Source organism: Triticum urartu, chromosome 5A (assembly GCF_056163025.1).
Source record: "Triticum urartu cultivar PI428250 chromosome 5A, HENAU_Tu73, whole genome shotgun sequence".
NCBI classification, from domain to species: Eukaryota; Viridiplantae; Streptophyta; class Magnoliopsida; order Poales; family Poaceae; genus Triticum; species Triticum urartu.
The window spans coordinates 504,840,684-504,855,065 of record NC_141877.1 but is presented as its reverse complement, the minus strand read 5'-3'; the positions used below and the strand labels follow the sequence as shown (position 1 = coordinate 504,855,065).

The 14,382-nt window shown below is 39.1% G+C and overlaps 1 protein-coding gene across 1 annotated transcript; it reads right to left on the bottom strand.

The window, feature by feature from the left end:
• Positions 1–203: 203 nt before the first annotated feature.
• LOC125510092 (cytochrome P450 87A3) lies at positions 204–14,084 on the bottom strand. The gene is made up of 9 exons (XM_048675185.2): positions 13,843–14,084; positions 13,446–13,698; positions 13,188–13,337; positions 12,785–13,039; positions 12,083–12,172; positions 11,869–11,947; positions 7,608–7,714; positions 4,684–4,817; positions 204–427 (listed from the first exon to the last, which is right to left on the bottom strand). Exons 1-9 carry the CDS (start codon positions 14,082–14,084, stop codon positions 337–339), a joined length of 1,401 nt encoding a protein of 466 aa, XP_048531142.2. The 3' UTR covers positions 204–336.
• Positions 14,085–14,382: the final 298 nt, after the last annotated feature.

Genomic DNA, 14,382 nt, shown 5'->3' with positions numbered 1-14,382 from the left:
TATGTAGCAGTGATGCTAACAATGACTGCTTTGTAACATTGTATAGGATGAAATGAGTTGTAGGCCACCATTTTTGAGTAGAGTGGTAGAAAAAGTATTTTTGCATGTTGTAACTAATGTAGGAAACATAGTACAACATATATAATGTGTAGGTATTAACCATACCTACACATATTATATGTTTTTCTCATGTACCTCTTACATATGTCTATATTAATTTATTCGAGATGACCTTATGTTCAATGACCACATTACAAACCCAGACATACATGAACACATAATTAAGTAAAAACTATATATGTCTACAAAGCATTGTTTTGTTGAATAATAAATTTGTCAAGATTTGTGGATAAGCTGGATGTGAAAACCATCAGGAAACCGTAGCCCTGGAGAAAGCACCATGATGCCCCCCTTAATCGCTTTCCACCTGCATTATATATAAGTTAACATTTAGAATAAATTATTGATGTAAAATATTACATATAAGACCGACTATTTCCTTCTAATATAAACGGCACTAGTTCTTGCTAAATAGGTTGTGCCTACACTCATAAAGTTTGATCATAACTTTATGTAGTGTAAATACTTTATGAAAAAATAAAAATATCATGGACATCATAGATAGTAAGACTTATTTAAATTAACAACTTGAGGAACAGGACCTATAAAATATAAAAAACAATGTAGCCATAGCAAATAGAACAAGCCCAATCATGCTCAACATTGGGCTACACTAGAGGTATCTCATCTTGTTTCAAATCTTACAAATGTTCACCTCACTGGGATTATGATATATTTTTATGCAATCTATGTCTTGTGAACTTAAGCTCATTCTTTGAGTTTTTGAGCAATTGTTAGTCTTATTTGGTTTTTAAAAAATTGATTTTACTTTGGCAAGGAAGAGGAACATAGAGACATGTACACACAACCTTTTGGGTGGGGGATGGTACTTACACTTTATAGAAAAATAAAAATAAAAATAAAAAATAAAAAAATCAACTTGGAAGAAAATAGTATTCCTTTTTGTGATCCCAAAAGAGGTCCATAGGAAATTAGATTTTGATCGGTCCCTTTTTGTAGCAAGGAGGCTACCACAAAACGGAGTACATTCTTGGAAAATGGGATATTATCTTATCTGTAGACGAAAGGAGCGAGGGTCACTTACAGTCCATAATCTATAAAAAACAAATGTCTTTTATCAAATGTCTTTTTTTGGACTATGATTTTGCATGGGTTTGTTGGAATAAGATTCTGCCACACAGGCCTCGAGGCATCTCCAGTCTGTATGAGATTTGCATTAGAATGAATGACCTTCCACGTGATCTAGCACTAGACATCATCTTGGCAGGCTGTTGGAGCATTTGGCTAGTAAGAAATGACAAGATTTTCAGAAACGTTGCACCTTACATGATGACCTAGGAATTCTACATGAAAGACACACTTATGGCAGCGGTTTTACACAGCTAAACAAAGCAAAGCACAGAAGATCAAGGAGTGGATTGAAACACATCTATAATTTAGACATGCTACCAAGACTTGGCATTGGCTAGGGCTGTTTTATTTCTCTTTGTTTTTGTACTTGTATATACTTTTATTATTATTATTATTTTAATATAATACCGTAGAACTATTGTTCTACGGTCCAGGTTTCAAGAAAATGTCTTTTTTTGTTACTGAACTAGAATAGCTTCTTCTTTGCAAAAAAACACTTAGATAATTACTATTAGTCTAAAGTTATATATCAATGTGGGGACTCCCAATTTTGGGCTAGGATAGTTGCTACTGAAGATAACTTTTTGGTTATTGGAAAATACTTTTTCTCTCAATTGGACATTTCAATTTACTTAACGGTGTGTCACAATTTTTGGTTGGTAGGATATTTTGGTAGGACAAGCTTTTGGTCATTTGGCACCCAACTTTGTAAAATATAATGAGAATAAATTGTGTCCAACTCGTGGATACAACCCCACCGAAAGGTGAGTTTTGTAGGACCTAGTCGACCCTAAATAGACTGCTTGTAGCTAATTAATTAATAATATGTTTGATTATGGGTGTTGGTTCAGTAGAAAAAATTATTTGCTTAGTTCGATGCATTCACATCATATGAATTGACATGTTCAATGTCACACAAATAATCGTGCAAGACCAATTAAAACCCCTTACATTGGTACTTCGGCAAGGGGGCAGCTATAATGAATGTATCAATTGTTAAAAATAAGGGGTAGGGAAAGAGTAGGGTGTTTCGGTGCCTAGGCTCATCTGCACATGGTTAGAAAATAATTCGTAAAAATAAAAAAATAAAAAAATCTATTTTTTGTGCGGTAGACAATTTGATGTGTGATGCCCGCTTCAAATTTCAAGTTATTTGAACATCTGAGCAGCTCTCAGCAAAAAAGACAAATTGAGCCAAAACGGTACATGAACAGTAAACATTTTTACAGACCCTTAATTTGTATTTTCTGCTGAGAGCTCATCAGATGTCCAAATGATTTGAAAATTGGAGCGTAGCTCACGCATCAAATTGTCTACTACACAAAAAGTTGGAATCTTTTGAATTTGTCTAGTATGTGTTTTGATTTTTTTTAGTCCGCGCGGGTGCAGAGATGGATTTTTGGTATGGAAAGAAATATTGTTTCATAGAGATGAAACCATCCAACGCCTCTTGTTTGACTATCATGTGGCACACTTTGTTTGGGACCATACACACTACTTCCAATATATTCAGTTGTATCGTTATTGTGCACATGCTTTGGCACTTGTTAGAGGGCAAATCATGTGCTACTTCACATATGTGGTGGGTGGTCGGGGATGGGGGTAGCTACTTGCTGATCGATTTGGTTATTTTCATGACAATGAGAGAATTATAGTAAGAAATCATGCCTCGTCCTAAGAAGATCTTCAGATGGATTAGATGGAATGAGTAGGAAATCAAATCTTGTGTGGTAAAGATGAAACCTTTCAACGCATCTTAGTTGACTACCATATGACAAACTTTGTTTGGGGATCGTATACATACTACTTCCAATATACTTAGTCCTATCATTGTTCTGTATATGCTTTGTCACTTGTTAGAGGGAAAATATGGGCCACTTCACATATTTTGGTGAGTGCTTGGGGACGAGTGTCGGGGTAGCTACCTTTTGGGAGATTTGGTTATTGCTACAATAATAATAGAATCATCGTAAAACCATGCTTTATCCTAACAAGATCTTCAGATGGGCTAATCTTCTTTATCTTTCAGCACCATCATAGCAGCTGATGTTGGGTGAAAATGCCTGGGCTTATTTTTTGGAAGTTCTTTGCTACTAACGCATGGCATTCATATCAAATATTAGGCTATATAAGAAACACTCAACTTTGACCAAGTGAGTCGTCGTGCTTTTTTAGCCTTTACTTTTGTGAGCAGTTGTATTCTATTAGTAGTTTGCCCCCCACCCCCCCCCCCCCCCCCCCCCCCCCCCCCCGCGCGCGCGCTGAAATAATGCATTGTTTGTGGGTTGGTCACACTTACATGATGAAGAGGGCTAGGAGTTGTTTGGATCGGCTGTTGGAAAGCAACTCATGGCTATGTGTTGTCTGTTGTGACAAGGAATTGTGGACTGTGTACTGTGAGAATATTGAAAGTATTTATGCAAATTGGTTGTGATTACATGATGGTGTAAGCCAACACGACAAAGCTAAAAGTAGAAAATATGTGTTTTGGCCTTGTAAGCTAAAAATCGAAAGCAAAAAGACACAAGCATGTTTATAGAAAAAGGCCACCACAACACCTTAGCCTAAACAAGCACTCCCAGAGAATTCCTTTAAGGAAATATAATTTTCATGGAAATTTTGGAGATTTCTTGTATGTCGACGCTCTATAACATTTAATTTCTACCACAATGCAAGTGCATTTATGAAATTTCTTTTAAAATAAGTATTTTATTGATTGTTTAGCCTAGTCACCCAAAATTAGAAGTATAATCGTATATGTATTCTTTAGAAGAAGGAAAAATTGGTTTTCTGGTCTATTTTAGTCTTACGGGGGGGAAATTCAGATGCGTTACATTTTCCATGTTTTGTACCAACATGGTTTATAGTCTACAATATGTTGTATGACACATAATAGTTTGCATTTTAACCATTCACATAGTTTGGTGTACTGCTTGACTTGAGTTTATAATTTATAGAAGTAAATATTTTTTATACTTATTGTCGATGTTAAGGCTAGTATTGTATTATTTATCTAAAGACCAATAAATCGCATTATGTGTGTAAGCAGTTTCCAAAACTCATTAGTTTCTGTGTGGAAAATAAAGACGTACCAAAATATATGGTGTCCATGCGATAATTTGTTCCATTTTGTAACTCCTACCTTCATGGCATCTTATTTGTGATCACGGTGTAGAAATTCGTAGTGGCATACATCGCAAGTATTTCTCATTCAGAAAACAAACACTATTTTATTTTGATATGCATGAATTTTTTTAAAACTTTCTGATCATAAATGTTAAAACCTATGACTTGTGGAATTCTTGAAAGCAATATTGGCCATTGATCTCTTATTTGCGAGCTTATAGAGAAAAGGCCCTTCAAATAAGTTAAATTATTTTGTCAGGGATAAAGTTAATTATCACATATTGCAATAGTAAACAACGAGCACTTAACAAGGAAGACAAAGAGCATGTTGCTTCATAGTTGCACCTGTATTTAGTAACTAAGGAATGGAGGAAAATAGCCATTTGCAACTTAGCAAACTCAGCACCAACACATAATCGCAAACCTCCTCCGAAGGCCATGAAGTCTTTGGAGGCTCCACCAAGTGGCTCGGCAATTTCCTGCATAAATAGAATACTCAATACTATTTGTTATATTGAAACACAATAATTAATTTATGCATAAATAAATACACTCCACTAAATTAACTGTCATTGGTTATAATTGTATCAATGGTGAGATACTTTATCATCTTTATGCTTCTTGTGATCTATTGTTTTTCTTTATAAAGAATTTTTTAAAGTTAACTTGACTAGGGCTAGCATCACAACTTCTCTTTCCCCCACTCTCTTTCTCGTTCGTTATATCCTCCCAAGGGAGGAAACGCATTCATATGATTGGGTACATAAAGGTCTTATAAATTTACATAAGAAACTTTTATAGCTGGTATAATATTTCAGTTAGTCCGCCATTCTCCTTTTCAACGTTCATGTCATTTTTCCTCCAGCAAAGCCATGTGGCCTATGTTTCTCCAAGACCATCGGCATGCACATTCCCTAATTGCCAATACCGCCATTCCTGACCACATCTTCTACACGCCGTAACATTAGTGAGTGTTGACATGGACATGTACAACATGATCACCGAGTGCATATGCATACCTAGATAACAATTCAGGAGACACTAAATGTGGGCAAAATTGTATAGTACCAGTGCTAAGGCAGATGCTAGTACATGAAAACACAAAAGGTCAGCACCACCACTAAGTTTAGCATCCAACACAAAACTATTTTTTTTTCATTTGTGCTTATCCTCCTTAGCATCTATTGGTGATGGTAAGAGATGTTGCTAAATATGTTGGTAAAGAGAGAGAAACCTATTTTTCCCTTAAAGTTTATCTAGTCTAGTGTATAAGAGCATCTACAGCCGGGCACCACAAACCCACCCCAAATGGCAGGGCGAAAGGCCCGGTCAATGACCGGTAAAAAAACGACCCAGATGGGCACCACAAATGGGCCTCAAACGCCCGGGCTACCTGGCACCCCTCATATCCAGCCCAAAGATGGGGCGAACATGGGGAGGCCCGGGCGCGTCCACCACGTCTGACTGACGATGGGTCCCACACGGAATCGCCTGAAAATCCAACAGTCTGACAGGCGACTCCTCCGGTGGGGGTGTGAAAGTTGCGTGGCGCCGCTCCGGCTCGGCGCCTGAGGCCAAAGTTCAGTTATTTAAGTCGGCTGGCGTCCCCAACCCTAGCCGCAACCTCTTCCGCCCTCTCCACGCCACCAGCCCGAGTGCATTTCTCTTCGTCTCCACCCCCGCTTCCCTTGTTGTCTGCCATGGCCCGACAAAAGAAGATGACCTATGCTATGCTCACACCAGAGCGCCCTTCCAGATCGAGGAGGGGAATCGGGCGAGGCGCGCCTCCCGCGTCGCAGCTGGCCTGCCTCCGGACTCGTCGGAGCCGGAGCAGGAGGAGTCGAAGGACGGAGAGGAGAGGAGAAGCAGTCGGTTCCGATGGAGGTGGCGAATCTGGAGGAGGACGAGGCGGAGCAGCCAGAGGAGGAGCTGGCGTCGGCTGCGGGCTTCGGCATGTAGGACATCGAGGCGGAGTTCGCGGTCGCCCAAGCAGCCGAGATGGCGAAGCAGCAGGCCATCCTCGAGTCCATCCAGGATAAGGCCTATGTGAAGGCCAACTGACAGTTCATCCGGTAGGAACGGGTGGCGACTGACGTGCTTTTCACCAAACTCGACGCGGAGGCCGAGGTGGAGGCCGATGCGGAGCAGCCGGAGTTGCGGCTGCCGCCCATATACCCGGAGCCGGGCACGGAGACATTGGACATCTTCGACGAGGATTATGGTAGTATAGGTTATTTGGTCTACATAGTACGTAGATTTTCTTGTCTGCATGTTTTGTATGGATTTAAGGTTTTAAATATGAGGTATCCAGATACAGAGAAGTAAATTTGAAGTGTGACCGGTCACTGCCCGCGGACGCGCCTGGGCACGTTCATGGGCATTTGAGGGTCCGAATTTGCTGTCGGCGGATGTAGATGCTCTAATGTATGGATGCGGGTGCCCTAAATGCTCTTTGCCTCCAAAAGTCATGTATCCCTCCTCCACGTTCTCCATCATGTCCACTCTCCCACCACACAATGCAGACCTTTTGTCACCATATCTTCACCACTATCGTAACATCCATGTGCGTTTTCACTGGCATGTTCATCATGAGCACTAGGCATCACCTATGTATAATCATACTTTGCCTCAAGTCTGGACGCACATTTTATAAAAATGACCACAATGTATAAGGTCACTTTTGCCATTAGCTAGGACCCACGTATTTGGTTGAGAGGGGGAGAGAGAGAATACTCATTGTTTATTGCTTATGGGCAGCCCACAAGCCTAAGGCCACCCGTAATCTTAAGGTCAACTTTATTTTTCAAACAATGTTTAAGGTTGACCTTAAGCTTTGCCACACAGGCCTTAAGGTCAAGTTTTTGCACATTGTGGCTGCCCTAACCATAATAACTCTATGGCAGTCTGCACCATTGGCGACACCACCTACCATCTCGCTCCGTCGAACTACTCCAAACTACCTACATATATTTGTCTTTTCTAAATAAAAAACCTACATATATCTGCCTGGTCCATCTTAGAGGCCCATATAAATTATCCTACGTAGCAACTATTATTGCAGACTTCATAAAATATAATGAGGAGTTGCTATTGTGGACGCGCCGCTATCTTTATATACTTGATAAGTGGTGACATGCATGCAGTACAAGAATGCACCACTATGTTGACATGAATTAGCGAGTATTTAGTATTTTCTAGTTCCACACCTTTAGATATGTGTGGTTTGATTTAGAGGAAGGATGAGAAAATTCACTTAGAAGTTCACTAACCTTCCACCTCCAAGGGTTGAATACATTGGGGTCCTCATAAATAGTAGGATTAAGGTGAACAATGGAAGGACAAACCATGACCTTTGATCCTTTTGGGATAGTGTAAGCTGCACGAACAAAACAATGGAAAGGTTATATTGTTAAATCGACACAACAAGCCAACTTATAACAACTATAACTCCTCAAAGAAATGAACAGTCATAGAGAACCAACTTGTGGTTGGATAGTTATGAGGGCAGTGGAACCCCAGCTCACAATTGATTCAACCTCAGATTTGACGCTTTGATATCATATAAAGGCAGCGTATATATTCTTGTGGGAGGCAACATTCTCGTCAATAGAGAACACACCCATAGTGACTTCGTAAATTTGAAGACCCGCCCATTCTATCTCTGGAAGGTGCTCATAGAGGTAGTGTGTGCATACGTACATTTATAGGGGTGAGTGTATGTATGTTTTATGAGCGTTCTGCGTCTATATTGTGTTCATAAAAACAGCCATACCCGTTTTTAGGAAAAAATGACTATCAATTAGGCACAATATAAAATCTATTTAGAAAATCCTTACATCAACAATTATCATCGAAATTCCATTTCGGCTGCGGCCCAGGTAGCACCTTGATGAGTTCTATGTACTACTAGCAAATCGGCATTTCCTATTTGGCGCCACAGGCGCCAGTTAATGTGCATTTTCGTTAACTGGCGCTTGTGGCGTCCGTAAATGGGTCGGCCCATCTAGGCGCGGGTTGACATTTTCTTTTTTGAAAATTCTATGAATTTTTTTGAATATCTATGAACTTTTGAAAATTTCAAAAGTATTGTTTCAGATTGGTCAAGTTTTCTGAATATCGATAATTTTTTTTGAAATTTGATGAACATCTTTTTGAAAATGCATGAATTTTTTTATTTATGAATTTTTTTTAAGTTCAATGAAGTTTTTATAAAAATAAATGAACTTTTTTTGAATTTATACTTTAAAAAATAATGAACTGTTGCTAAATTGGATGAACTTTTTTTCAATTTGAATGAATTTTTTTCAAATTTATGATTTTTTACAAAATTGATGAACCTTTTTAAAAATATGAAAAAAAATTCAAATGGATGAACCTTTTTTCGTTAAATCTTTAAACCTTTTTTGATTTTATATTTTTAATTTTGTAACGAAAAAACAAACAAATTTGGGGCAGCACACTAGTGGGCCGGTCCATGCTAGCAGCGCTGCAGGCGCCGGATCGTTAACGGGCGCCTGCAGCTCTGTATAAGGACCTCCCTAGCAAAACCTCTGGTCGGTCCAGGTCCAACAACAAGACCTCTTATTTTAATGGAGGACCTGACCCAACCCAATTAACCTAAAAAGAAAATAAAAAAAAGCCCAGGTGCACACACAACGCACAAAGGCTCTACATTTAAAAATAGGGCATTTCCTATTTGGCGCCACAGGCGCCGGTTAATGTGTTATTTTGCTAACCGGCGCCTGTGGCAAAGATAGATGGGCCGGCCCATTTGGTACAACAGATTTCAAACCCGATGAACTTTATCAAACTCGATGAACTTTTTTCTTAATTCGATGAACTTTTTTCCAAACTTGATGAACTTTTTTCGAACTCGGTGAACTTTTTTAAAATTTCGGTGAACTTTTTTCAAAGTTTGATGAACTTTTTTCAAAATCGGTGAACTTTTTTAAAATATCGGTGAACTTTTTTTCAAAATCGATGAACTGTTTTCATTTTTTGTGAACTGTTTTCCGAATACGATGAACTTTTTCAAAATTGATGAACTTTTTTCAATTTTGTGAACTGATTTGGGCCTGTAGAGATTCGACCCAGTTGCCCCAGCTGCAGGCACCAGTTAGCCTAACTGGCGCCTGTAGCGCTGAATAGGAGCTCCCTAAAAATAGGTGATCCTCAAAAAAAGAATATCTAAAAATAGGTCTCCCAGTTAGCCATACAGTCCACACACGGATATAGGCTTTCCATAGGGTTTAATCACATGCAAATTTCTTCATAAAAAATATATTCATAGGCAAACTACAAAAATGCTAGACCTACAGGCTCCAACTTACAGATTTCAGCTTCTGGAGGTGATCCCCCCTAATCCCCAACTAGCCCTCTCTAAATTGCGTCGTGGGTTCCCATAATATCCAACCAAATAATGCCATGTCACCCCATAAAGCCGTAAGAGAATTCCTTAGTTTTTTTTTCGTAAATGTAGCATAGCTCGGCAAACTGTGTGTGCTCTTTTAATCCACGGATGTGTGGTTCTGTTTTGTCCGAGCAGTCCTCTAAAAAAGTTCTCTTTTTTTTGCGGGACTCTAAAAAAGTTCTCAACGACTCTACTTTTTCTATTGGGATTGTAGTCTACATTTACAGATTATATATGAGATTATTTCAATTGTGAAATAAGTTAGTCCACAAACTCTGTTCTACGTCTTCTTTACAATTACTTTATAAAGTTCATTTCAAACGTAACCATGTGTTTATCAGATATAGTATTATATGCACTTTTGCAAAATTGGTGAAAGTATATATATTGCACGTAACATGTTGCAATAATCTGAGTAGTGAATGATATCATAGCTATACCAAGTTGCAAGTATTGTACTTTGCACAAAACATTACAAGTGTACAATTGTTTTGTGAAAACAAAATCCTAATATCCTCAACCGTCCAAAGAGGATTGACAACATAGGTTGCATATCATGATTTTCTTTATTTGGTTCATTGACTTACTATTAAGAAGCACCCGAGCCTTAGTACGCAAAACAAAGACATACTCCCTCCTTTCCCGTTGAGAGGGCTTATCTCAACCTTTTTTGTTTTTCTGATTTAAAAGAGCCCATCTCCATCTCCTATTGAGATTCGGCGTATTAAATCTTTGTATGCAAGAATTAAAAAGGAACACATCAATGCATGTAATGTTCCTACTCATCTAGGCCAAGCATGCATGCACTGCAATTAATCCAAATTAATGGATTTGTTTAATTTGGGTAATTTTGTAAAGAATGAGATGCATTCCTCCACTCATTATCTACCTTGATTGATATATTTTAGATTTGAGCCCTGTAAACCAGAAAGGATGGAGTACTTCAACTAGAATTTCATGCATACAGAAGCTAGTGAGCTCTATTTTTTATCTTTGAAATAAACATGTATTTTTTTTGTCGACCGCGAACTTTAGAATTGCATCCATTTATACCATATTTTAAATTTGGACTGATCAACGATGTCGGAGCTATCAAGTCCTCTACACTTGTAGTCGATTGTTTGGTAGTAGCCAACATGGTCTCATGTATTGTTCGTTTGGAGGGGTCTTGCGGTGAAGTCAGAGTCACTTGCTCGGGGAGAAGTGATGTCGATGGCATGGCAGGTGACCTCGATGGTGTTTTCTCCTCAGTGATGTGTGTGGGTCTTGCGGGGAGCCAGATAGACCGGTACCCTATCTCGTTGGCGTGTTGAAACAGTTTTCGCCAGAGTTTTTGTTAATTAACTGAGCAACTCTCTTCTACCTTTTCAATGAATCAGGACCTAAGGGACCGTGTTTCAAAGAAATCTCATGAAGTAGTTCCCTTGTGAAGATAGAAGTGAGGCGCCAAAGGAAGAAATAGAGTGGGGCCACCTATTACGGTTTGGGGCAGCATAACAGGGTGGGAACCCATCAATATGTTATGCTGAATGTTTGGGTATCCCAAAATTTATATATGATGGAGCTTCACAAAAATATAGTTATATGCAATGAGTAATTGTAATTCTGATTCGAGGTTTGCTTCTAAATTAGAACTCTAAACAAGGTTTGAATTTGTATTCCACTACCCAATTGGGAACTTAGATAAGAAAAGGTATGATTCACATTGCCAGTCGGTATATGTTTTTCTTTAGAAAATGAAAGCTTGATTACATCTGTTTGTATCATTTAAGGATACACACAACCAAATCATTATACTCCCTCCACTCCATAATGTAGTGCATATAATTTTTTTTTAAAAAGACAAGCTTTGCACACTGTGACCAAATTAATAGAGAAAACTATTTTATATGCAATGCCAAATAAAATATGAAACTACATCTTATGATAAATCTAATGATATATGTTTGGCATTCTATTTCTAAATGTAATTTTACTCTCCACAAACTTGGTCAAGGTTTGACGTTTTTAAAAATCTATTTGCACTAAATTATGGAATGGGGAGAGTATAAGAACGTAAAAATCAGCCAATATATATGGTAACAATGGTTATAGATTATACTTAAATAAATTATTGTTACCTTTTATGTGAACATCCTCTCTTGCTTTCTTAAATAATAATGGAGCAATATTGGCCATTCTTAATGACTCGTGTATGACCTACAGGCATAAGAACAATAAAGCAAACGAGAATTGACATCGATAAAATAGATAAATGCAAGTAGTAGAAGAAATCAGAAACACTATATGAAATTGGGTTTCTTGCTGGGTGTATCTCAGAAACACTATACATACACAAGATGTAAATTTCATGGATTTGTATTCCTCCCATGTGATTTCAGCATCAGGACTTGCCCTTCTTTTCCGAATGTTCTCATGTTCGTCCTGCAAGAATCAGTCTTATCTCATAAGTTTTCAACAAAACAGATGGATGTCCGCCTAGATGTGTAAGTTATGCATCTCTTTACCGAAAATTCATATATCAAAAGTTACTAGAAGTCCCTTTGGGAACATTCCATAAAAGTTACTAGAAGAGAACTTCTATATCCACTTTAGTAATACTGTACTACCTCCATTCCTAATTATAAGACGTTGACCCAACGTCTTATAATAGAGGTAGTAATAGTTTGTAATACAAAATACTTTTGCACCAAACCAGTTGGGCTCGCTTTTGTATCCCGGCTTGGATTTAATAGATAAGGAAAAAGGAAAGATGGTGAAGCTCACTCAAATATTAGAAAGGCCGTGAACAAGCATGAGTATATGTCAAACTTTTTATATTTGACCAAGTTCATAGAAAAAAATCAACATCAATCAACAATACAAATTGTTTGACATTTTTTCTATAAGTTTGGTCAAACCAAAAGCCAAAACATGCATGACTTACATTCTGAGATGAAGGGGGTATGATTTTTACCTGATATTGGGTTTTCCCCTATATAAATATAAAATATCAATGCAGCAGTGTTATTGAAGTGCGCCTCTGTCTTTTCTTACCGTTAGTTCTTGCAAGGCCTTGGGATTGTCTGTCAGAAACTTGATTGCAGCAGTTATCCCGGACGACGTTGTCTCGAAGCCAGCGAAGAGCAGCAGGAAGATCAAATTCAGTGCAAAATTGTCGCTCATTGCAAGCTTGTCCTCCTTGATAGTGTCGATCAAGAGATCAATAAAATCAACTTTTTCCAGTCGAGAAGGTGCCTTTTTCCTTTCATCGAAAAGTTTACGCAGTATCTTCATGACTTCCTTGCGCCCCTGGGAAAGAACAGAGCTTTGAATTAGCAACTGTGCTAGCTGATTCTGAATCTCCAGACATGTTGCTAACAGTAGCTGGGAGCTTATTGCTAATTGTGGATTAGCCTTTAATAAGAATTCCAAAAATGTGCATATTCTGTAGGTTTACCTGCATACACTGGTAGAAGGCTGTCCCAGGAATGTAAAGTGGAAACGCTAGGAGCCCCCGAATGAACGCGTCGAACTGTTTCCACAGCTTCCCGTCTGAACTTGAGGAGTCGTAGCTGATGAGTCTCTTGGCTGTCACGCTGAATATCATCTGGAAGAGGGTAAAGTTGGGGAGAGTCAGATCGTCTGGGACACAGACAGATAAATTTGCTTATTTACTTTGAAAACAGTATCGATCGACTGAGTGAGACATGCATACACTGGAGGTCGCCTCCTTGAGCTCGACGCTTGGCAGGTCAAGCCACGAGAGCAGGCTCGCCTGAGCCGTCCTCTGCACGTCCTGGAGCAGGACCAGCCTGAGGTTCTCGGGGCCGAAGATCCTCATCACCGACTCCGGCCACCAGTTCTCGAAGAGCCTCTCGTCTTGCTGGAACACCAGGTTGTTCAGCTCCGCGTCGAGGGAAACGATGAGGTCTACGCCGATCAAATTCGTCCTGAAAATCGGGCCGTACCTGAAATTTGAACCATTTGTTTAGATACTCACAGTATTTTATTGCCAAGTAATCCGTTAAAATAGTTGCAAACGGAGTTATGCGGTTCATGCTCTGTTTGCGTCACGATTTTATCTTACTCTACAATCCTGTTTGGAAGATTACCTTTCAAGGCGTCGCTTGAAGAACGGGTGCAGCTCCAGAGATGGGCTCCCGGCGAAGAACTGGAGGGTCTCCCCGAGGACGGGGAGACCCCTGGACCCCGGCGGCAGCCTCCCTTTTGCCGTGATTGAGCTACTGCAGTACCATCTGAATAACCAAAGGATTAATAACGAAGCTAACACCGCAGCCGCTCCCTGGAGAACGGAGCCAGGCATGGCCGAAGCCCATCGGTCACTACCCTCCATTTGCTTCTCTGCTTGCAGTATGCTAGATAGTCTTCCTCATGGCGTATATATAGACGCGATTGTAGCACAATTGCCGCTTTGTGCTGCACCTCTGAAGTTAGGTAACGAAGCAGGCATATTTGAAAATGTCTTACACCTCTGAAAATTAAAATATTGTATTTTGCATATAGTATCTTTTTTACGGGGTTCGGTAAAGATATTTTTTTTTGCGGGAGTCGGTAATGATAATTAGCTAGCTTTAAAAAGCAAAGATAATTAGCTAAACAAAAATTGGAATGGTATAAGCCCTGTGCTTTTT